At 34.9% G+C, this 23,164-nt stretch overlaps 1 protein-coding gene across 1 annotated transcript; it reads left to right on the top strand.

The window, feature by feature from the left end:
* Window positions 1-4,262: 4,262 nt before the first annotated feature.
* Window positions 4,263-18,532, top strand: LOC121728570 (membrane-associated progesterone receptor component 1-like). The gene is made up of 4 exons (XM_042116747.1): window positions 4,263-4,593; window positions 14,572-14,721; window positions 15,841-15,962; window positions 18,487-18,532. Exons 1-3 carry the CDS (start codon window positions 4,317-4,319, stop codon window positions 15,936-15,938), a joined length of 525 nt encoding a protein of 174 aa, XP_041972681.1. The 5' UTR covers window positions 4,263-4,316; the 3' UTR covers window positions 15,939-15,962; window positions 18,487-18,532.
* Window positions 18,533-23,164: the final 4,632 nt, after the last annotated feature.

Raw genomic sequence — 23,164 nt, forward strand, 5'->3', positions numbered from 1 at the left:
TCGGCGGAGCTTAATAAATAATTCATGATAATAATTATTATCAATATCATATACAAAATTATTTTGCAGTGTCATACTGACTGAGGAGCCATGATTAAATAAATGTATATTGCTGCCATGACGAATTCATACGACGGAAAATCCGCGACTGATTTTATGTTCGGAATCTTCGGCGGACTACGATGTTATAGATACCGAACTTTCCCTTCCTCACTTTACACATAAGTTGCTCATTAACAAAGCAAAATATTCAGCCGATATAACGCAATTTAAGGCTGCGTTTCTACCAAAGATGTGTTGCGCGGAATGTGTTATTAAGATCCAATAGCATCGCCGCGCTGAGCGATGTCATGGCAAGCTTACGTCAATGAAGCGATTCTATTGGTTCTCAAAAACACATTCCTCCGTCCTCGCAACACATCTCTGGTGGAAACGCAGCCTGAAACCGGCATTTTAAGGGACAATTCAGACCACAACGCGACACGACACTTGATTTCAATTACGTGAGAGTGGAGACGTCTTGCAAACCTAGAAAATATTATGTATCTACGCGTCGCGTTACGGTCTGAATTGACCCTAAGTCATTATCAAAATATTATATAGCATTACAGGCGTAATGATGCCAAACGTCAGTCGCTTAACTTCGGCACAGTGTGTTTACACCTAACCTAATCATGACTCATGAGTCAGTATGACAATCAAAACACAACAATGATCAATCAGTTAATTATGCGTTTCAAAACTCATTCTGATTATCATTTTAAAGATTTTTAAGAACAAATAATATAATTTTGCAACAATTTTATGAACCAAATATGAAATTGTTATGAATATTTCCATATTTTATGTTAAAAAACTGACAATAATAATTATTATGACGTCATTTTCGTGAAAGAATATTTTCGATAATTGTGAAAAAATGTACCATCGAGGAAATTGATTCCTACACCACCGTTATTTGGTCGGATCGTATCAATTCAATGTTAATTATTGTGATCTGTCAGGCGTCAGCTGAGTTTAACATAACGCGACCAAAATACGTAGGTACCCATCTACCTAGGAATCAACTTCTCTGATGGTACATTAATGTTGGTCGAAAATATATAACATTTTATTACTCTCCCGTTAAAATATAGTATCTTCCTGGAAGTTGCTAATAAAAAATTATTATGTTTTAATATCTTGTATCCTTCATAATAATAAACAGTGCTTATCGTTGGGAAACCAACCTTTTTTTTGTGGTGGGAAATGCGTTACGCATCCCCAGCGGCCCGGGGGAATGGCCGCTGGGGTATGTGGGACTCCCCACGTGCTGCGGTAAGGAGGAGCACCCGGGGTAACCCACTAAAACCCACCGGTGCCTCCTTACTCCGCTACGCTGCTGAGCCACCGGACCCGCCTATGATGGCGATATCTGCGGCAGCCCAGTTAGCGGCGTCTGCGTTTGGAAACCAACCTGTGTTTTGAGCCTTAACCATGTAAACAAAAAGTTATTAATAGCCATTTCAGTTTTGGAATCTCTGATTATGAAAATACAAATCGGTGTAACTATTTTGAGGGAAAATTGAACTGAATAGGATACCATAAACAAATAATAAATATAATTATAATTATAATTATGGATTATGGATGTTACATAAAAATTAAGTTGTTAAAATTATTTTGAAACCAAAAATAATTATCTAGGTGTTGCCCGCGACTCCGTCCGCGTGGACTTCTGCTCATAGCGCGCGGTGGTGTCCGTTTCCATGTAGGCTACATTACTGCAACATTTCCACGACAGAATTGCTTCCGCGGTACGCATACTTCAAACTTAAAATTTTACAGATAGACAGACACGTCAAATTGATACCTAAAACTGCACCCCTCTTATGGGCTTTCTAACACTGAAATATTTTTTCAAAACGGACCAGTAGTTCTTGAGATTAGCGCGTTCAAACAAACAAAAAAACTCTTCAGAATTATAATATTAGTATACTTAAGTAGATATTATATCTCTTCGTTCTTACCCTTTCTCTCTAAAAAAAATGTTTCTTCTCTTTTTAAAGCAAATGTATATATTATTAATATTAATTCTTGTCGAGTTGGTACCGCAAATGTTTTTACCTTCACTTATCACAACTACATTCAAGCAGTGAATTCATTATGCTTAAATTATTATACTAAAAATATATCATTAATAAGTTTACCAGACCCAAAATTATACAAGTTTGTCGCAATTAAAAGCAATTGAATTTTAATTACTTCATTTATTTTTCCTCTTAAATACCTTATTTTAGAGTACGAAGAGTCAAGGTCAATCACCTTGGTCGCTCTACCATAACGCCGCTCAACGCAGGCGCAGGTAAACATACTCTTTTATTTCTATACCTTCTCATAACGGCAATGTAATTTGTTTCTTCATCTTTACATCATGCTTAAATAGAAGGCAATATAAAAACATATACTTAGTGATAATACTTTAGGGTGTGAATGTGTCCCTTAATATCACTATGAAAGAAAATAAGATCACTGTGAACGTAGCAGCGCTGAAAGAGAAAAAAATATTTTACGATTTGTATGGGCATGTGCTCCATCCACGGATGTAAAAAAAATGCGGACGTAGCATTACAATATAAAGAGGTGAAGCATGCATGGTACGACAATTTCGTTTATTGTACACGTGAACGACACTCACACACGCAACTAGCTACTACAACCCGCTGTCATTGTACATTGAGTGACGGCGCCAATGACACTCACACATCCTACACGGGTGGCCATAACTATGCTTCACTCGTGATTAGACAAGGTTACGTCCGTATTTTTTTTACGTCCCTGGCTCCATCATGCATTTTAAGATACAAAAGTTTAAAAGAAGTTACTCTTTCAGCTCTGCTCTTTTACAGGGAACTCTATATAGGAGACCTTTACACATTACACACCCTAAAGTATTATCACTTAGTTTTGTTACACCCTTGAAGAGTTCTTATAAAGAGATGAAGAGATTGTTTTCAGAAATGATTTGAGGCCTTTTTATAATAGTATATCATAGCATGGAGGCCATTAATTCAAAAACAAAACACACTTTTTTTTAGGTCCGTCAAAAATTTCACTTCTTATATAAAAAGGTTCTGCCACCAAAACCACAGGTCTAGAAGAAATCTCATTGTCTAGAATGCATTCTGATATAGTAAATGCGAAAGTACTTTCGGGCTTTTCTTCTTGAGCCGTAAATACAATTTTGGTTAAATTTTCTGTCCTGTTCTTTTCCAGGATAGGGTCCAAAATGAATATAGTATGCTACCAAAAATTTGTTGTTCCTACCTCCTACTTAATGAAGAAATTCCAGCCCAACGAAATGGGGGCAACATAATAATAATAATTATCATAGTCATAATGAAAAAAAACTGCAAGTCAATATTATTTATGACATGGCACGCAATTATATTATTCCAAGTCTATATTATAAACATTCTACTCGTATGCCTAACCAAAAGAACATGAATTAATTATCATACAATTAAAATGTATCGGCTGCGACGTACGACAAACTCCAACATTTAATATCTAGGGAACACAGCAATAAACATACTTATTTGAAGTGATGTTCCTTTTGTTGAACATTCTATTCTCTGAAGTAAATAAGACGGAATCGATTCATCGAATTATATTATAATATGAGGCCGACCGCCGGCCGCATTCATACGTTTTCCGTATGCGATTTCCGAATTAGCTTTCCGTATTCGTAAATCGGAATACTTGAAATCAGTATAAAATAAATCAACTGCCGCACACGTTCGTTTTCTCCGTACGGAATGTATTCCGATTTCCGCACTTACGTCTCAAGTGCAAGCCGGCGCGGCGCGACGGGTTCGCGCGTAAAAAAACGAACGTTTGCGCTAGTCTCTCGGGATTCCGAATATGGAAAACGTACGTTTGCGGCCAGTCTTAGAGTGTAGAAAATCTTGTCATCAGTTTGTCGTGCAGTGTAATTGAACATGATTCGTGACACCAATCTAGTACTGTAGGTAGTCAATCTAAAAGCCATCATTTTAAAACTGCCTCATTGGGAAGAAGTTTATGAAATAAACATTACTCAAATAAACCTCAATATTAACCTCTTGACATCAGCTTTTAAGTTTTTAACGATTTCATTGTACTCATATTAATATTTCGGTGAATCAACAACAAAATCGATACTGTTATCGATACAAGTTTCCGAGTACCGGTTGATAATTTACATCACTGACGTAACATGCGGTTGACCTTCGGCGTACTCGCAGCGGCGCGCGCGGCGCAGTCCGCTCCGAACACCCGTGAGAAACGCACGCGCAATGCCGGAACAAACGACTTTCTGGGATGAGCTGACCAGCCCCCTGAATATAGTGCTGATAGCTTTCATAGTGTACCTCCTGTACAAGATAGTGCAATCCCACTTCGAGAGCAATGCCCCCGTGAAGCCCCCACCGCCGCCGATGCCGAAACTTAGGAAGGACATGACAGTGGCGGAACTAAAACAGTATGATGGGACAAACGAGGAAGGAAGAGTGCTTCTCGCGGTCAACGGAATCATATTCGATGTGACCAGGGGAAAGAGATTCTATGGACCGGGTGAGTGAATAAGTATTGAGTGATGCAACATAACATTGAAGTTCTGCTTTGTCATTCGATAAACATGTTTACGTTCGGTTGATAACTTAAACGAATAAGTTTTTTGATTCGCCTGGATATCGCGAGGAATTTATAATATTTGAATTGTATGCTAATTTAGTTTACCTACATACGTAAATCTGTAGTAAACAGTTGAAATTTTCCTGATTTCTGGGGATGACTTGATGTTTTCAAAGAGAATCGTCAATTCGTTTTGTAAACTACGAATAATAATATACATGATATTATTAGTACCATGGAAGAGTCACTACACACTACTACTAACTTTATGCATTTTACATAACTCTCTTTTCTATAATATCAGTTTCTAATACGCGTCCGATTTTCTTATTCGTAGACGCGTCCAAATTGATACACTTTGACACAACATTGACGCACTGTACCTCTCTATTATAATAATTATGTGTCGGTTTTTAGTAACGGTATCTTGGTGGTAATTTGAAAGTAAAATCTAGATCACTAAATGCGCTTTGCCTCTCTGTCTTTTGTTTATCAGATTCTAGAGGCTTTGTGGTAAAAAAGGTGGTGTAATAAAAAGGAGGTTATAATAATATGTTCGTCTGTTTATATATACTTATATATATATATATATATATATATATATATATATATATATATATATATATATATATATATATACTAGATGTCCCGCGCGGCTTCGCCCGCGTAAATTAGGAATTTTACACTTTTTATAGATTCAATAATTACTTACATTTTATAACTTTAATAATTATTACATTTTATAAATTTATTAATTACATTTTATTCTTAACTTGTTAACTTAAGATTTATAATTTAATTTGTCTTTATTATTATTGATTTATCTTTCGATTTCTATATAGTCTTATTAAAAAAATAATCGGACAGAGTAACAACTTAAGTTAGCTAAAATAAAAAAATAATCGGACAGAGTAACAACTGAAGTTAGCTAAAATTGTGTTTATTTATGTACTATGTATTTTGAGACTATGCAATTTTGTCGCGTTCGCGATTCACTTTCACTTTTGTTGAGTTTCAGAACGCGATATTAGGTCCTCCAACGCGCACGCGAATTTGAACTTTATGCAGCGGTAATAAATTACAAATTGACTCTCCATTTTATTTAGAAAACGTTTGTATGGGAAATAGAAAAATGCTGTTTTGAGGATTTTCCCGGCAATTATTCGAATTTTTCTCACCTTTTAAACCTTCCCTAGACCTCCACGAATAATTCAAGACCAAGATAAGATAAATCCGTTCAGCCGTTCTCGAGTTTTAGCGAGACTAACGAACAGCAATTGATTTTTATATATATAGATATATATATATATATATTTCTTTTTTTATAGATAACAATGTATTCACTCGTGATTAATGGTTACGTTTTATAGTTAGAGTTGACGTCATAAGTTATAATAGCGTCGCGTTATCACAATCGCTTGGGGGAGCAAATAACATAGCATTATTGTTTTTGATTGGATTGTCTAGACGTGATTGTTTTTCTTATCACTTATTAATGTTTATCGAAACTATTTTGTCTAGTTTTTGACCTTTACACAATAATTCTATAATTATAATTTTTTTATCAAGAATATTTTCTTAGCTATCAAGACGTCGCTCACAAGTCCGATAACAGTGATTGCTTTTAATTACTTTAAACATTAAAATAATAAAAATTGAGTAATTTAGAGGCAATCCATCTAATTTCATTTACGAAACGCAAATATCGTATTTTTAATTATTTTTTTTTTTAATGAAATAAGTGGGCAAACGAGCAAACCATTATAAAATTGTTAATCCAAGTATTTTCTTATATAATATTGTATATTTCTTGGTACAAAGGCCAAGAAATAACGAAATACTTAGATATTTATTAACTAAAACCACTTAAAAAGGTTTGCTAACTTATTAAGATTATTATGCTTAAGAATTCTGGAATTTTTTGTAACGCTAATGAATAATAATATCTTGATTTTAATACGTCATGATTTCAAACAATAAATGAAATAAAACACAGTAACAAGATTAATTTCCTCAATTCATTTCAAAAGGTAGAGACTTTCGTTGAGACTTGGGACCACGGACGAATTGACCTGAACTCAAATTACATTCGAGAATATGGCTGGCCGCATACACACGTTTTCCGTATGCGATTTCCTAATTCGTTTTCCGTATTCGGAATTCCGTGAGGCTAGCGCAGAGTTAGTTAGGTTGGAAAAAAAGCATTTGACATAAGGCATAGCAAGCAACCCATTTGACCATGCGTTATATCAAATTCCACACGCTTCCGATATTTTCTTACTTTATTGTTAAAGGTAATTTGACTAAATATCCAATAAACAGATCGACTGATGGTTTGGTCCTTGAGTAACTAGTATCATTCCGCAAAATATGATAAACCGTTATTTCACACTGGTTCTACTATAACGTGCTATATTATGTAAGTTAATTTGTGTCGAAGCACAGTAAAAATCAATTCCCATTGCACGTGACGCGGCGATGCTTTGCGATGAGCCATTTAAAACTGAACTTTATTTATTACACAATAAGTTGCCCGACTTTACGTGGTGTAGGGCTACCTGTTCCACAATTGATTCACTAGTTGACGCCTGCAACACCGTCGCACCAAAATTCGTTTATTGCGCGGGAATATTACATTTTTCGAGATAGAAAGTAACTTTAGTATTAGTATTAGTAACTAATTAAGTAGTTCTTTCTCGAGACTCAAAAGTATCTTCCTACTAAATTTTAGCAAAATCGGTTCAATGGTTTAGGCGTGAAAAGGTAGCAGACAAACATACTTTCAGTGACAGTTGTATTATAAGCGAGACGCTCAGGAATAAGATAAGTAAGATCATGAATAATTATCAGTCCGTGAGATGGAGAGCCGGTTATTGACCCCAGATGATAATGATGTTGATCTTAACTTGTATTATAATCTGCTTACACCCATCATGAATACATTAACAGAACCGCACACAAATGCTAATATTTTTATTGTCTCGGATTCTAAGCAAACATCTACACAATATAATCAAATCAGTTTTTAAAGACAAAATATTATCTTTTAATAGATTTATTTCATATACTTACTATCTATGAGAACAAAGACCATTTTAGTTTTCTTAATATTGCTAATGGAGAAGCAGAAAGTTTGGGAAAAGTTAATGAAAATGTTAAAACACTTGTTGTTTTTTATTCATATTTTATATTATTTGACTTGCAAAATACAAATAATAATTATACAATGAAAGGCGTACTTTTAGTAGGTTGTCATACTTGGTCATACAATTTTCGTTGCCCTAGCTAAGAATCTATAACAGAAACTGGAGCCACATTTGAGCGGTCGCATGTATGAGAGCTATCGTCTACAATACTGTAATATTTTTCGATGCATAAATTAACATTATTAGCTATGTCTCGCAATTTGTTTAGAACAGCGACTCTCTTTTTTTTTGTCGCGGAATCCTTTTAAGAATGGACATTTCTGACGGGCCTTCCAAAATTATTTTGTCTATAAGAAAGAACGCGGGTGCAGTAGAATTTAAACGAAGAAACTATTGCCATCACGCTTCACCCTGCGCCGGCACGTGTATTGTGATAGAGACAGATACAGTAAATCGAGGTAACGTAGTCCTCTGACTTCTCCTTCAAAATTGAGCCCATCTATTTTTTTTAATATTTTCAAGAAGAGGGAGTCTATGCCTCTACGTTTTTATTTCATCAGATCTTTCAAATGTGTTTTGTGGTCGGTGGATTGGGGGGGGGGGTACGGGACATTCAATTTTTGCGATTTTTTAAGGGTCATATTTTTATTTATTAGTAAATTTGGAAAAAAATCGAAGGTAGAGGCATAAATTTAACAGATCCCAATATTGTATAAAAAATCATTTGTCTAGGAGCATTGTCCAGGGAGTAAATTGGGGTTCATACTTTTGTATGGAAAAACTGCGTTACATTGTCCCATGTGTCTGATGTCATTTCTAAAAGCAATATTTGTATATCACTCACGGAGCCCCTACAAGGCACAATTTAAGAATGGCTAGTTTAAAATATCGTATTTCGACGTCGCTATTTCCGTCTTCAAAGCCACGGTGATCTGTTTTTGTAGTTGATAAACATTTGACAACACGTGTGATCCTTATATCACAAGTACTCAATCTTCCGATACGAGTAATACAGTTCCCATCTTATCAGTTGGATAAAAGTTGCGAGTGATATATTTTGGCCAAATATTCTCTATTTTAATCATATTATCTTTGACCAAGTGTCAAATCTCTAGGTTCGTTGCTAACTGGAGTATTTAACGGTCAAGATATATTATATGAAAGTTACCGTTTTTTTCCTGTATTCTAATTCGATTTACCATCAAAAAAATGGATTCGTAGGCAGAAGGCGGACATACGTCATTTCGCCGGGTTATTTCAATTCAACGTTTGTCACAATCTGTCGGATGGGCAGCACAGAATATACTGATAGTACAAGTCCTTAGGCCATGTTCAAACCAAACTGACTATGTGCGCAGGCCCCAGTGTGAACGTGAAAATATACGGTATCGAATGTCCGCGCTTACGCCTAGCGTATTCGTATTGAACGAAAAAGTGAATATGTATGGAAATACAATAAACTGCGTAACGTTCGCTCACATTCGGCAGATCACAGTTTGGTTCGAACACGGCCTAAGGACTTGTACTATCAGTATATTCTGTGCTTTCAGCGAAGTTCATAGGCAGACGGCAGACGCAGACCTACCTAATTTAGGATCAATAATTTATACCGCCGCAGAATGGAACGGAAGCGACATTTTACAACGAAACTGTACATTAGCACAATGAACTTTATATCAACAGTATAACACACTAATTAAATACAGTCAAAAATATCGGAATTCCTCGCATGAGACGAAATTTACGCTTCCATTCTGTTCCATTCCTCGGCGGTATACATTGAGCCTTACTCTGAGAATGTAACATTGCACTTGTTTACAACTACTTGATGCATAGCTCTTCAAAACTCGATCAAGGTGAAGTAATGTCGGCCACCGCTGTTCGTTCACTCCTTGTTAATGTCTCATATCTATAGGAAGATTCTGCGAAAATAGTCCTTATACCATTGCTATACGAGACTTGTCTCAGGTATAATAACCCTGAACCGACTGCTGTCGTGCAGTAGAAAACAGCGGCTCTATAATATACAAGTAGCATTTATTGCTTACTTCTCTCTGAGCCAAGAATTTTAAAATGGTCGAGCATGAGTTCCTAAACAGCTATGTTATCGTAACCTTATTGAATATAGAATGTAAAATAGTAGATACAATAAAAAAATCGGCCAAGTGCGGGTTGGACTCGCGCACGAAGGGTTCCGTACCACGATAGAGCAAAAACAGGCTGAAAATTATATTTTTTTGTATGGGAGTCCCCCTTATTTATTTAATTTATTTAAATTTTTAAATTACAAATAAAACTGAGTATTTCGTGAATATTGCCGTTATTGTTTTTTTTTTTTATGAAATAAGGAGGCAAACGAGCAAACGGGTCACCTGATGGAAAGCAACTTCCGTCGCCCATGGACACTCGCAGCATCAGAAGAGCTGCAGGTGCGTTGCCGGCCTTTTAAAAGGGAATAGGGTAATAGGGAAGGGTAGGGATGGGAAGGGAAGGGAATACTCGTAGGGTAGGGGATTGGGCCTCCGGTAAACTCACTCACTCGGCGAAACACAGCGCAAGCGCTGTTTCACGCCGGTTTTCTGTGAGAACGTGGTATTTCTCCGGTCGAGCCGGCCCATTCGTGCCGAAGCATGGCTCTCCCACGTATCTCATATATATCATATATATCATGCAAAAATGCAAAAAAAAAATCACGTTTGTTGCTTATTAGCCCCCCTTAAATATTTAATTTATTTTGTTTAAGTATTTGTTGTTATGGCAACAGATAGACACAATCTGTGAAAATTTCAGAAGTCTAGCTGTAGCGGTTCTTGAGTTACAGCCTGGAGACACACAGACATTAATGTGTTCGTGCCGAGTGCACTGTCTCGCGATTCTATTCGGTAGATGGTTTACCCTTATATAATTTACCCTTACATATTATACTTATTAGATAAGGGTTTACCCTTACATAATTGATAATAGCCTGGATGTAACTTGCCGATAGAACAATTAATTTTCTTTAACATTTTACTCTACAATATTTTTCCGTCATGAATTTTCCAATAGAATTTTCTTCTGTATTTATCGATACCAGGAAAATTACATTTTATAAGGTAAATTGTGTCACTAATACTATTTTCCGTTTACGCTTCAGCGGGCTTTGTTAATAATAAATAGGATTTTAATAAAAAAGCTTTATATATAAACACTTAAAAAAACCACATCAAAATCTGTTGCATGGTTTTAAAGATCTAAGCATAATATAGTTACATCGGGATTAAGGATTAAGGGCTAGATGATTCCCGCAACTGCAAGACGCCAAAAATCGGTTATCGTGCAGGAACCGTACATTTTCTGGGATAAAGAGTATCCTATGTCCTTTCCCAAGATTCAAAGTATCTCCATACTAAATTTCAGCAAAATCGGTACAGCGGTTTGGGCGTGAAGAGGTAACAGACAGACAGACAGACAGACAGACAGACACACTTTCGCATTTATAACATTAGTATAGATATAGTTATATGCCACTTATAATATAGCATAATATAATACATCCAAATCTTATAAATTATTATTGAGATGTAAAGAAAAAAATATTGTAGGCCATAAAGCAATTTCTTTATCGTCGCGGAAGTAAAAATGCAATCAATAAGAAACAAAACACCGCCGCCTAAACCAAAGTAATGTTGGCCCATAAACATAAAATGCGTGTTACAACTTTACAAGCGACGGAATCCTGGCGACTGCATCCTTAATACTCATCGATTCTTATATTTTATTAATGCGAAAAATGTGTCTGTTTGAATATCTGTCTGTCACTTCATCACACAAGTTACCCACAGGTTGAAAAACACGACCGTACGGCGCGGCGTACACCATGATTGACTGGGTAAAATTTCGGAACATACCCTATATTCGCTGATTACCAAACGCCAGTCAACCGTCACTTCCGGACAGAAAATGTCGCATTACCCTGATTACTACCCGGGCAGGTGTTATCAACATTTATACAAGATGTGCCGTAATAAAATATAAGGGAGAAAAGAAAATTTTGTACAAGTAAAATATTATAGTTTATACTGAACGTCACAAAACGGTAGTATGAAAATTATACAGTACCAATTTTTTATGTGTATAATGTATATGTCTAAAACACTTTCTGTTAAACCTGAAAGAAATATATTTGATGACAAGAATTATTTTAATCTATTTATTTTTAAAGCCATCTGAATTTTAAAACTTAATTTGTAAACTTTAAAATGAAAGATTCTTGTAAAGAATAATAAAGTCAGGATAAATGTTATATAAACTGTAAGTGGAGTTCAACAATAAGTAGTTGTTCAAAACAACCATTTGAGCTAAACAATTTTAAGGTTAAGAGACAAAGTTGATACCTGTAGGTAGAGTTTCAGGTACTTAGGTGATCTAAGTACTTAAACTCCTAACTAATTTAAAGATTTTGCTTTAAGCTACGCTATTAAGTAAGTACTCATATTTCTTGAGTAGTTGTTTTTAGGTTCTGTTTCCCAAAGGTTCCTAAAAACCACTAAGACATCGCTGTCTGTCCGTCCTTCTGATTGTATCTCAAGAACTGTGATATAGACAACTGTTGAAATGTTCACAAATTGAGTATTGCTATTGCCGTTGTAATAACCAATACCAAAAATAAAATTTAATTAATATTTATGGGGGTTCACACACAAAAAAGCATTTTTAGCCGACTTCAAAAAAAGGAGGTTATTAATTCGACGCTTATGTATGTAATATTTCCAGAACTGCCCAATTTTCGAATATTAGTCTATATCAGTGTCTGAACAAATGAGCCAAATTTCAAGTGTAATGTATGTATTTATGTAAGTATGTATGTATATTGTATATATGTATGTTTTTATGTTCGTGTTCGCATATCTCTGGAACTGCCCTTCCGATTTCAGTAATTCTTTTTTTGTTTGACTAGGTATTGTTCAACTTAGGGAATAGTACAAGTTTCATCGACATCGGTTCAGTAGTTTTGGAAATAGGGAGTTTTAATTCTCAATTAGACAATTACGTACGTACGTACGTACGTACGTACGCACGTACAGTTATTTTCATATTTTGCTCTATAATAGTTATACGGGCCTTCATGCGCGACTCAGACTCTCACTTTTTTATACAAATATACAAAATTTCTTATTTCCCATATTTTTTCTGTTAAACTTATTATCAGTATAAACTAACTCATAAAATAGCTGCAAGAATTTTATTGAATTTTAAATACAACAATATAATATTCAACCTAGGGAACCCTACGCAGTACGTCATATTAAGCAATTTTTTGTACAAGTCTGGTTTATATTTTGTTTCGTTATGACATTGCAAAAAGCTATTTTACATTATTTTATTACTTATTTTTTTTCTGTGAAGTAAATAAAATATTTTTGTTACTAATATCTAAAAGCAATATCTTAGCAATTATAAGTAACTTGTTTAATTGTAAAGAAAAACTTGCTAGTTTTTCCAGCCGATAAAAACTAAGCAGTCCTTCCATGGTACATGCACTTTAACGTGAAGACCACATTTGCTATTACCATGTTGTAAAATTAATTATATGCTTTGGCAGGCCAATTAGCGTCACAATCATGAATCCCACTATTGAAATCCATACAAAAACGCCATTTTGACCGTTCTCCAATTTACCAGTATTCATTCAAAGCCTTGGTGCACTATATATGTTTTAAATTGTAATTTTCCATCTTTTTAGTAAAAGATGGCCCCGTGCGAGTTTCTTACGCCGGATCTTCTCGCCCGGTTAGTTCCCGAACCGTTGGTAGGCACCTTAGTATCGACGTTCGGAAAAGTTTTTGCAAAAAAAATACTCTGAATAAAAATATTTTGATTTGATTTGAAGTTTTTTTTTAATGAGATGTACCGTATTATACATACTGTCCTAACCTGACTAAAGATGATAAATATATTGTGGGATATGTTTGGGTGTCTCAAAGGCCAACCAAAAAATTCCGACCGAGTGAGATAGCATGCTCAGTCAGGCCGAAGCCTATTGACGTCATTTAAGACGTTGCATCTATTATCTTGTCTTTCTCAGGAACTTCGATAGCGCGATGCAGGATCGTGGAGCTAATTGTTCCGCTGCAAAATAAAATGACATAGACTTCCTTTTATAGTTCCACCAGATTATGCCCGCAACTCCGTTGCGCCAAAATTCGTTTATCGCGTGGGAACCGTACATTTTTCCGGGATAAAAAGTATCCTATGTCCATTCACGAGACTCAAAGTATCTCCATGCCAAATTTCAGCAAAATCGATTCAGCGGTTTGAGAGTGAATAGGTTACAGACAGACAGACAGACAGACACACAACAGACACACTTTCGCATTTATAATATTAGTATGGATTGTGGGGATGTGCTTAGGTACCTCAAAGGAAGATATTCCGACCGAGCGAGATAGCATGAGAGCATGAGAGCATAAGCACTCGCATGCAAGTCAGGCCGTGGCGCTAATTGTGGGTACCGCTGCAACATAAAATGACATATTATAGACCTCCTTTTATGGTTCCATATTTCTTAACCAACGCTCACACCGTTTCCAGGTGGGCCGATTTCTTGCTCGCGATAGATTAGACATAACATACAAGGTGTAACAAAACTAAGGGATAATATTTTAGAGTGTGTATGTGTTCTTTGTAGAGTGTTTACTGTGAAAGTAGCACCTAGTTTTGTTACACCCTGTAGATTTTCCCCTAGATGTTCCATCATCCATGTTCCTAAACCGACTTTTGTATATTCCAGGTGGGCCGTACGCGGCATTCGCGGGTAGGGACGCGACGAGGGGCCTGGCGACGGGCGAGGTGGCGGGCTCGGAGAAGGAGTACGATGACGTCAGCGACCTGACGGCTGACGAGCTCGCCGGGACCAAGGAGTGGGAGGACCAGTTCAGAGGTAAATGTAGTAGAATTATACATACATCTTGTGGAATTATAGTGCGACAATCTTATGGTGCCTTCTCACGGCGCGTATTATCGCAAGCCGCGCCGCGCCCGCTCGAGCCACGCGTCGTGAGAAGGGGTGGCTCGTGCTCGCCTGTGGCTCGTGGTCGCTCGTAATAGCTGGCTCGGCGCGGCGCGGCTTGTGATATCACACGACGTGAGAAGCCAGCTTTACAAGAATCTAATGGCACTTGGATGACAGTGTAACGCACGTCGCGTCGGTAGCATTAGGGTCAATTCAGACCGCAACGCAACGCGTAGATGCATTTCAGATTTCTAAATTTGTATGGATTCGACAGATTTGCAAGACGTCTCACCTCACGCAATTGAAATCTGTAAATTCAGTACAAATTTAGAAATGCAACTCAATTCAGACCGCAACGCGACGCGTAGATGATGAATTTGTATGGATATGGAAATATGTCAATTTAATTGAATTTTGTCAAATCCATACAAATTTAGAAATGCATCTACGCGTCGCGTTGTCGTCTGAATTTAATCTTAGTAGTTTCTCGAGATTTCCTTCACATTTCCTCGACTCTATTTCAAACCTCCAAAATTATGTTATTTGTTCAACAGAACGTCTTAATTTTGTGAAGTATGAGGTTGAGTCGAGTGAGGTAGAGTTAATAGTAGAGTGGTTGACAGGAGTGGTCACACAATTCTCCCGTCATTCTTGACCAAACTGACATGATGGCTAAGCCAGACAACCGCACACCGCACTCTATAATTATCATTATATTGTGTACCTACAACATTCCTGCCAAATTCTGAAAAGTACTAGTAGTTCATGGAATTGGTACATTTTGGTTTGCATCAAATGGGGTAGTTCTGATTTTTTTATATGTTGTATGTTGTATAGCATAGGTGACTTATAAATACTTACTTCATAATATAACTCTACCATGCATGAAAGATAATTTCTGAATGTTAATTCAGCTTTATTTATTTTGCATATTTTCTTTTAAGAAAAAAATGAGAGTTAAAATTTTACTTAGTTATCAGATTTTTTAAAATTTGTTTTTCTTGCAAATAACAATTTTCAATACATTTTTTTATATTAATCTTTCAGAAAAATACGACATCGTTGGCAAGCTGCTGAAGCCCGGTGAGACGCCGACTGATTACAGCAAAGAAGACGCCAAAGCAGAAGAAAAGAAGGAGCTATAGACTATTTATTATTGCGTGTTGGGTTATTAGACCAGGGTAGAAGCCTTTAAAAATAATGAAATGTGAAAAAAAATTATAATAGAATGAAACCCATTAGAAAAGGAGGGAAATATGATAAAAATGAAAGGAAAAATAATTTACGGGCGATCTGAGGTTGGGAAGGGGATGGGGGTGAGTTTTTAAGGGTAAAAAACGGATTTTCTCGATTTCCGGCAAAACTAAAAGTCCTATCGAAAAAAGTCAAATGGAAAAGTTGTAGATAATAAAAAGATCTAAAACTTTTGTATTTACACTTTTTTCACATAACCTCAAAATTTATGTGAAAAATTCAAAAAACCAAGTTTTTGGTTTTTTATTTTTATCTTTTACAAAAAAAATTTTTTTTTACGAAATTTTGTGAAAACTTACCTTTTTATGTCCCAAATACGCTGTAATTTATTTAATTAAAAATATTTATTTTTTCACCTTATTTTGAATTAATATCGAAAAAACACCCTAATTTTCAATCGAAAATTCACCCGTCAAAATATCAGCTTTTTTCAAAAAGTTGGTGTGGTTTCTGTTCTTTGAAATCTCTACTTTCCGATAGTGAAAAAAAAAATATATGTTACTATGGTAAATCTTCTCAGAAAACGCAAAAATTAAAAAAAAACTAGAATTTGAAAAATTTTTTTTAAGTATTATAAATAATTTTGAGCTATTTATTAAAATTTAGACTTTAATTACTCGAAAAACGTTAGATAACATGTGACGTTGATAACAAAAAATTGCAAATAAAAATATACTTCTATAATTAACAAACAAATAAGTTAATTAAATTAATATTTAATAAGACATCTACAATATTTGGAGAAAGTTGTCTAATTTTCTTTAAATTATATGCGTAGATGCTTATTTATAACTATTTTGAGATAAATTATATATATACCTGAGTAGATATACCTGAGTGACCTACGAAAAATTGTAGCCCATCAAAAGGTATTTCGTGGAGAAGTGGGGAAGGGGCTAGGCGGGTCTGGGTCTTACTACATACATACCTACTATTATATACTATATATTTCGTAGCAGCTGTTACATTAAATGATATTTTAGTACAAGATAAAAAAATAATTATCTCCTTAATTTTGCACAAACAAATTTAGTTAATCCCATGAAAAAATATATATTTCAAAATCTATAAAAAATATATTTAAAATCTATAAAAAATATATAAAATATATATCGTAAATATATTTCTAATAAAACAAACTTTTGGCCGATTTTCAAATATATTTTATACTTTTTTATAGATTTATAATATATTATTTATACATTTTGACATTGATTTCTTTAATTCTTTTTTTTATGGGAGTTTATTCACGATTAAATAGTGAAGACATTATTAATTCGATTTTGTCTTTTCAGATTATCAGTATGGATGAATCTGTTTGTATCATTTGCAATAAGGCAGATGATAAGCAAGTGTATGCAATAAAAAAAGCAGCTTTGAATCGTTTAGTGGTATCCAGCAAAAAAAGAATCGACAATAAATACAAAAAATTTGAGACTTTGACATCAGCTTTTATTCATCGAAGTTGTCAAAGTCAATATAATGACGAGACCGCAATAGCTACATTTTGTAGTTCAAGACAAAAAAAAAGCAAAGGAAGGAAAAGAAGTAATTAAAGATGCTCTTAGATTTAATTTTGAATCTCATTGCTTTATCTGCGGTGGATTTTTCGGTAATAAATCAAAAGAAAAAATTTCATGTGTTCAAAGCAGCGATACAAGAAATAATGTATTATAGTATATTAAAAAACAGAACACATTAAATGATTTTGATAAATGTAATTAGAATTAAATAAATCAACTTTTTAATTGAAACAAATTGCAGCAATCACATTTTTTAGATGAAATTATTTATAATAATTAAAAAAAATTTTTCGAATTCAAGTCTTTTTTGAATTTTTGCATTTTCTGAGAAGATTTACCATAGTAACATATATTTTTTTTTTACCATCGGAAAGTAGAGATTCCAACGAACAGAAACCACACCGACTTTTTGAAAAAAGCTGATATTTTGACGGGTGAATTTTCGATTGAAAATTAGGGTGTTTTTTCGATATTAATTCAAAATAAGGTGAAAAAATAAATATTTTTAATTAAATAAATTACAGCGTATTTGGGACATAAAAAGGTAAGTTTTCACAAAATTTCGTTAAAAAAAAAAAATTTTTGGAAAAGATAAAAATAAAAAACCAAAAACTTGGTTTTTTGAATTTTTCACATAAATTTTGAGGTTATGTGAAAAAAGTGTAAATACAAAAGTTTTAGATCTTTTTATTATCTACAACTTTTCCATTTGACTTTTTTCGATAGGACTTTTAGTTTTGCCGGAAATCGAGAAAAACCGTTTTTTACCCTTAAAAACTCACCCCCATCCCCTTCCCAACCTCAGATCGCCCGTAAATTATTTTTCCTTTCATTTTTATCATATTTCCCTCCTTTTCTAATGGGTTTCATCCTATTATGATTTTTTTTGGTTTTAAAAATTATCGACCCTGGACTATATGTTATGTTTGGAATGGTAAAATAAACTTTTATAGTTACTTATTTGTTATTTTCCATTCATAAAACTAACGAATTTTTTTTCGCAATTTAAAAAGATGATCTTAACACTGATATTAATTTTTATATTATATAAAATTCTCGTGTCACAATGTTAGTCACCGTACTCCTCCGAAACGGCTTTACTGATTTTTACCAAATTTTATATGCATATTCAGTAGGTCTGAGAATCGGCTACTGGCTACTTTTTATATTAATAATTGCATTTGTTGAACAAATAATAGTAAATTATTTCAACTTGAGACTGACGGCGACCATAATTGTTTGTGCGACGAGATAGTGATGGAAGTTGCCATGGTGCCGTGCTTATTTTGTCACTTCAATAAAATATTATGGGCGAAATACTTTATATGGCAAAACAACGTTTGCCGGGACAGCTAGTAATATATAATAATATAATTCCTTGTTTTTCCCGTGTGGTCGTCATATAAAAGAATATTATCAGCAATACCTAAGTCTTTAAGGCTGGCCGCATACACACGTAATCTGTATTCGATTTCCTAATGAGGAATTTTGATTTGGACATTCCACATGGTACGTTCAATCATCACAAAGTCATCTAAAGTATAATATTTTTCGACCACGAACGTGGAACTAATTTTGCATAGCAATTGGCAATCAATGTTCAATTGATTCCTGTGGACCAAATATATGAGTTTACAACCAATTTACAATGAAATTTAATCTGTATTCAGCAAGGTGGAACTTCACACTGAAAATTAGTCACAAATGAATTATTTCATTAGCGATGATGTAATTTCACAAAATTAGTAAGTACCGTATATATTTATATAATTAATTGTAGTTATTTATAAATTGCCTAAGGCGGCCCCCTAGATGATCAAAAATTTTATAGCCCAATATTACGAATTAATCAATATTATTGACGGTTTAGGGTAATTTTGAACACTGTGCAAAGGTTAGAGTGTGAAGCGGTAACATAGAGAAACACTCACAATTTTAGTGTTCAATTGGTATTTTAATACTAAAATAAAACGTATTTTATTCCCATTGAATACACTATTATAATAACCAGTTACCACGATCGCAGCTTCTTTTCGTACTATAATCAAAAAATTTCTCAATATATTTTTAAATGATTTAATCATTATTAATAAAAAAAAAACTAGACTCGTATAGAGTACAAACTAAATGCATTTCCTTTGCTCACCACCAAGCTGACCGCCATAGAACTAGTGCATAGGATATTAACAGTGTTCCTGACGTGAAATGCAGCAGAGGACAAGAGCTAGGCAATTTCCTAGCGATTTCCTCGTTGGGATGCGCTAAAAGGGACTTATCGCTGAAAGGAACTCTATTTTATGCTTCATTTCATGTCGAAATCATTATAAGCTAAAAGCTGATTCACAAAGGCGTCAAACAGAACAGCTTGGCCATTGTGAGCGCTTTTAATAAAGCAAATAGTTTTTTTTACTGCAGCTTTAATCGAATCCCGCGCGGCGTATCTATATTTTAATCTTTGATCCATTGTATTTTTTACATGATATTATTTTTAAATAAGGTTATTTAATATTAGATATGCACGTTACTTTTGAAATGAATCTTACTCATAAAATATACTGAAGTGTATAAATACAGACGTTATAATATAATTTAGTTACAAGACGTTCAATTATTGTCTATACATTAGAATTTAGATAATACCACAACGTTTATATTATTATGGCTAAACAACGTTTGCCGAGTAAGCTAGTATTAAGTTACGTAGTGTACTGCCATCGTAAGAAAAATGGCCGCTAAGTGATATTCGCGTATTTCCAGGTTTCGGGTACCACTGGACTAAGCAAAACGAGACGTTTATAATAGTAGAATTATCTAAATCTAAACAATCATCCAAATTACATTAACGTACACGTACATCTGTTGTTTTACAGTTTATTTGATACGTTATTCTATTTTATATTACGCTATATTACTTTAACTTTATTTGACTCTCGTATTTTAATTACAAATTGTACTCATTTCGCTCACCTTGAAAACAAAACGTAGTGACTTACTTTAACTCTAAATGACTACGAACGCTGTATTCTTAAATGTAATGTGACTTTATACAATTGCTTTGAAAATATTCGCGTACAGAAGTTTTTAAACTCACTTTACTAATAAAGAAGCTTTTTTAAACTCACTTTATTTATAAAGAAGTTACACAACGAATAAACTAGACAATATTTTGTCTTTGTCTCTATCTAGCAACTTTTAGAAAATTGCTTTGTTTTCATTAATGCATAAATATTTCATTATTTGCTATTTACGAAAAATCTTCGGTGAATCGTAGAAAAATGCATCTATTCTAATCTACCGAGCAAGTCGCAGAATTCGAACTTTAGAAAAATCTGTCTATTGGTCCTTCACAATTTTACACACAGCAACGCGTTTAGCCAGGATCAACAGTGGTAACTTACCATTTATAAGTGGGAGAGCCATGCTTCGGCACGAATGGGCCGGCTCGACCGGATAAATACCACGTTCTCACAGAAAACCGGCGTGAAATAGCGCTTGCGCTGTGTTTCGCCGAGTGAGTGAGTTTACCGGAGGCCCAATCCCCTACCCTATTCCCTTCCCTACCCTCCCCTATTCCCTTCCCTTCCCATCCTTACCTTCCCCTATTACCCTGTTCCCTCTTAAAAGGCCGGCAACGCACTTGCAGCTCTTCTGATGCTGCGAGTGTCCATGGGTGACGGAAGTTGCTTTCCATCAGGTGACCCGTTAGCTCGTTTGCCCCTTATTTCATTAAAAAAAAAAACCCTTTGATATGATCTCAAGAGAGCCGAAAGACAAGCCAACAAGAAATTATCCAGAAGAAATAGTAGAAGATATTCCAAAGAGGAAGTTTGACCGACAAAGTATCGCAAATAACTCATAAGATACTCCCAGAGCGAAGCAATAATTCTCCATCCAAGTACTTGGACGTCGCTTGCCAACTGGACATGAGTGGATGAAGTCGATAACTAAACATTACTTTTATCCATCTTTTTGAACAAACCTTGTAAGCTACCTACTTCACCATCTGGCTATAAACATAGAGAAAATTTTCCTTAGTCTATGCTATAAGTAAAATTCCCATTTTTAATACGCTTATTTGCAACTAACACTTCACTTGTAAGTAAATAGTGTATGTGAGAAAATTTTGGAATCTTAATTTGACCCACTTCCCGGTCTTCGACTAGGATGAAATTTTTCACACGCTCTGAGTTCAGATGACAATAAATGACTAGCTACGAAAGGTCATTAAATATTTAATATAGGGGCCTCCCCATGTTGGCGGACAGGCAGTTTGAAATTTACCCCTATGATATGGGTATGTAGGTATTGTAGGGTAAATGAAAGGGTTTGCTGTCAGGAATACGAAAAAAATAGTCGCGTGACCCATGTCCAACATGGCGGACATCCAAGATAGCGGATTGGCTTGGTGCGTGCTAAAAGCGTGTTTTTTAGTTTTTTAAACTTAATTATTATTATTTCATATCATTTTTCCGTCCTGAAGCCTCCATTTGTGCAAAAAACGAATACTTTCAGATTATTAGTTACCCACTTTATCCAATCACATCCTCAACTCATAATGAACTTATGCCTCCTAATAGGGAAGGTATAAATCTTGTAGCAACAATAACTTTGTTGTTCCAACTTTGTTCGCAGGTGAAATGATTATAGATATGAATATTGTAAGGGCGCGTTCATATTGAGCTGTAAGGTACCGACCGTGTAGACCTCGGTCTTTCAGCTAATTTTTAACCACGGCTGTGAGTCTATGTGTGAACGCTTTTTTAATTATTATAATAGGGGTCTGCTGCTTACGCTATAATGTAAAGACTGAATAAATTATGGCTGGTATTATTCCAATCCAGTAGTCCAGCGCTGGATTGCGACTGGAATAATGTGAACGAATACTGTAATGCACTGGAAAGGTCTGAATTGTATTCCATGCATTTCACTGGGCGTTCACATTATTTAAATTATACGCCGTAATAATCCGTTTTTCATATTCTGATCTCAGATTCCATCACGATAACCGTATCTTCGGCCATGTTGGCCCATAGTAGAACAATGCAAGCGACCACAAACATAAAGTCTACGACGATATAAGGTGGCCTTTACAATGAGGGACGAGGGTGTTTGGCCTTAGGGTCTATCGTGTCAAACTGCTATCATATGTCACGATATAGCTGTCATGTGTCACGTTAATAGACCCTAAGGCCATAGCGGTACCTGGTGGCAAATAGAATATCAAACACCCTCATTGTACACATAGTAATATGAGTATCTATCAAGGCCCATGTAAAGGGGCCTTAAGAGTATAAGTGTAGCAGAACTAACAAACTTCACTCACGTTAAATGAAGTGTCTGAGTTAATTGAACAAACAGCGATTACTAAGTTGGGCCGTACGCTCAGTGTTCACTCCGGTTCAGCAAACACGACGCATCCTGCCCGTCCTCTGGAAAATGTATTGTGAACATATCCTTATTAATATTGAAAATGTGTATGTCAGTCATTGTTACATTGTTACATTTTCACGCTAAAACCGCTGAGCCGGTTTTGATATTTGGCATTCTGGCCTTCACAAACATACATCGAATGAAAGACACAAAATTGACACTTT

Source organism: Aricia agestis, chromosome 7 (genome assembly GCF_905147365.1).
Source record: "Aricia agestis chromosome 7, ilAriAges1.1, whole genome shotgun sequence".
In the NCBI taxonomy this organism is placed as follows: domain Eukaryota; kingdom Metazoa; phylum Arthropoda; class Insecta; order Lepidoptera; family Lycaenidae; genus Aricia; species Aricia agestis.

Coding starts and splice junctions, on each gene's coding strand:
- LOC121728570 (XM_042116747.1), top strand. CDS start 4,317: ATGCCGGAACAAACGACTTTCTGGGATGAGCTGACCAGCCCCCTGAAT. Junction 4,594..14,571: donor AAAGAGATTCTATGGACCGG/GTGAGTGAATAA, acceptor TGTATATTCCAG/GTGGGCCGTACGCGGCATTC. Junction 14,722..15,840: donor GTGGGAGGACCAGTTCAGAG/GTAAATGTAGTA, acceptor TTAATCTTTCAG/AAAAATACGACATCGTTGGC.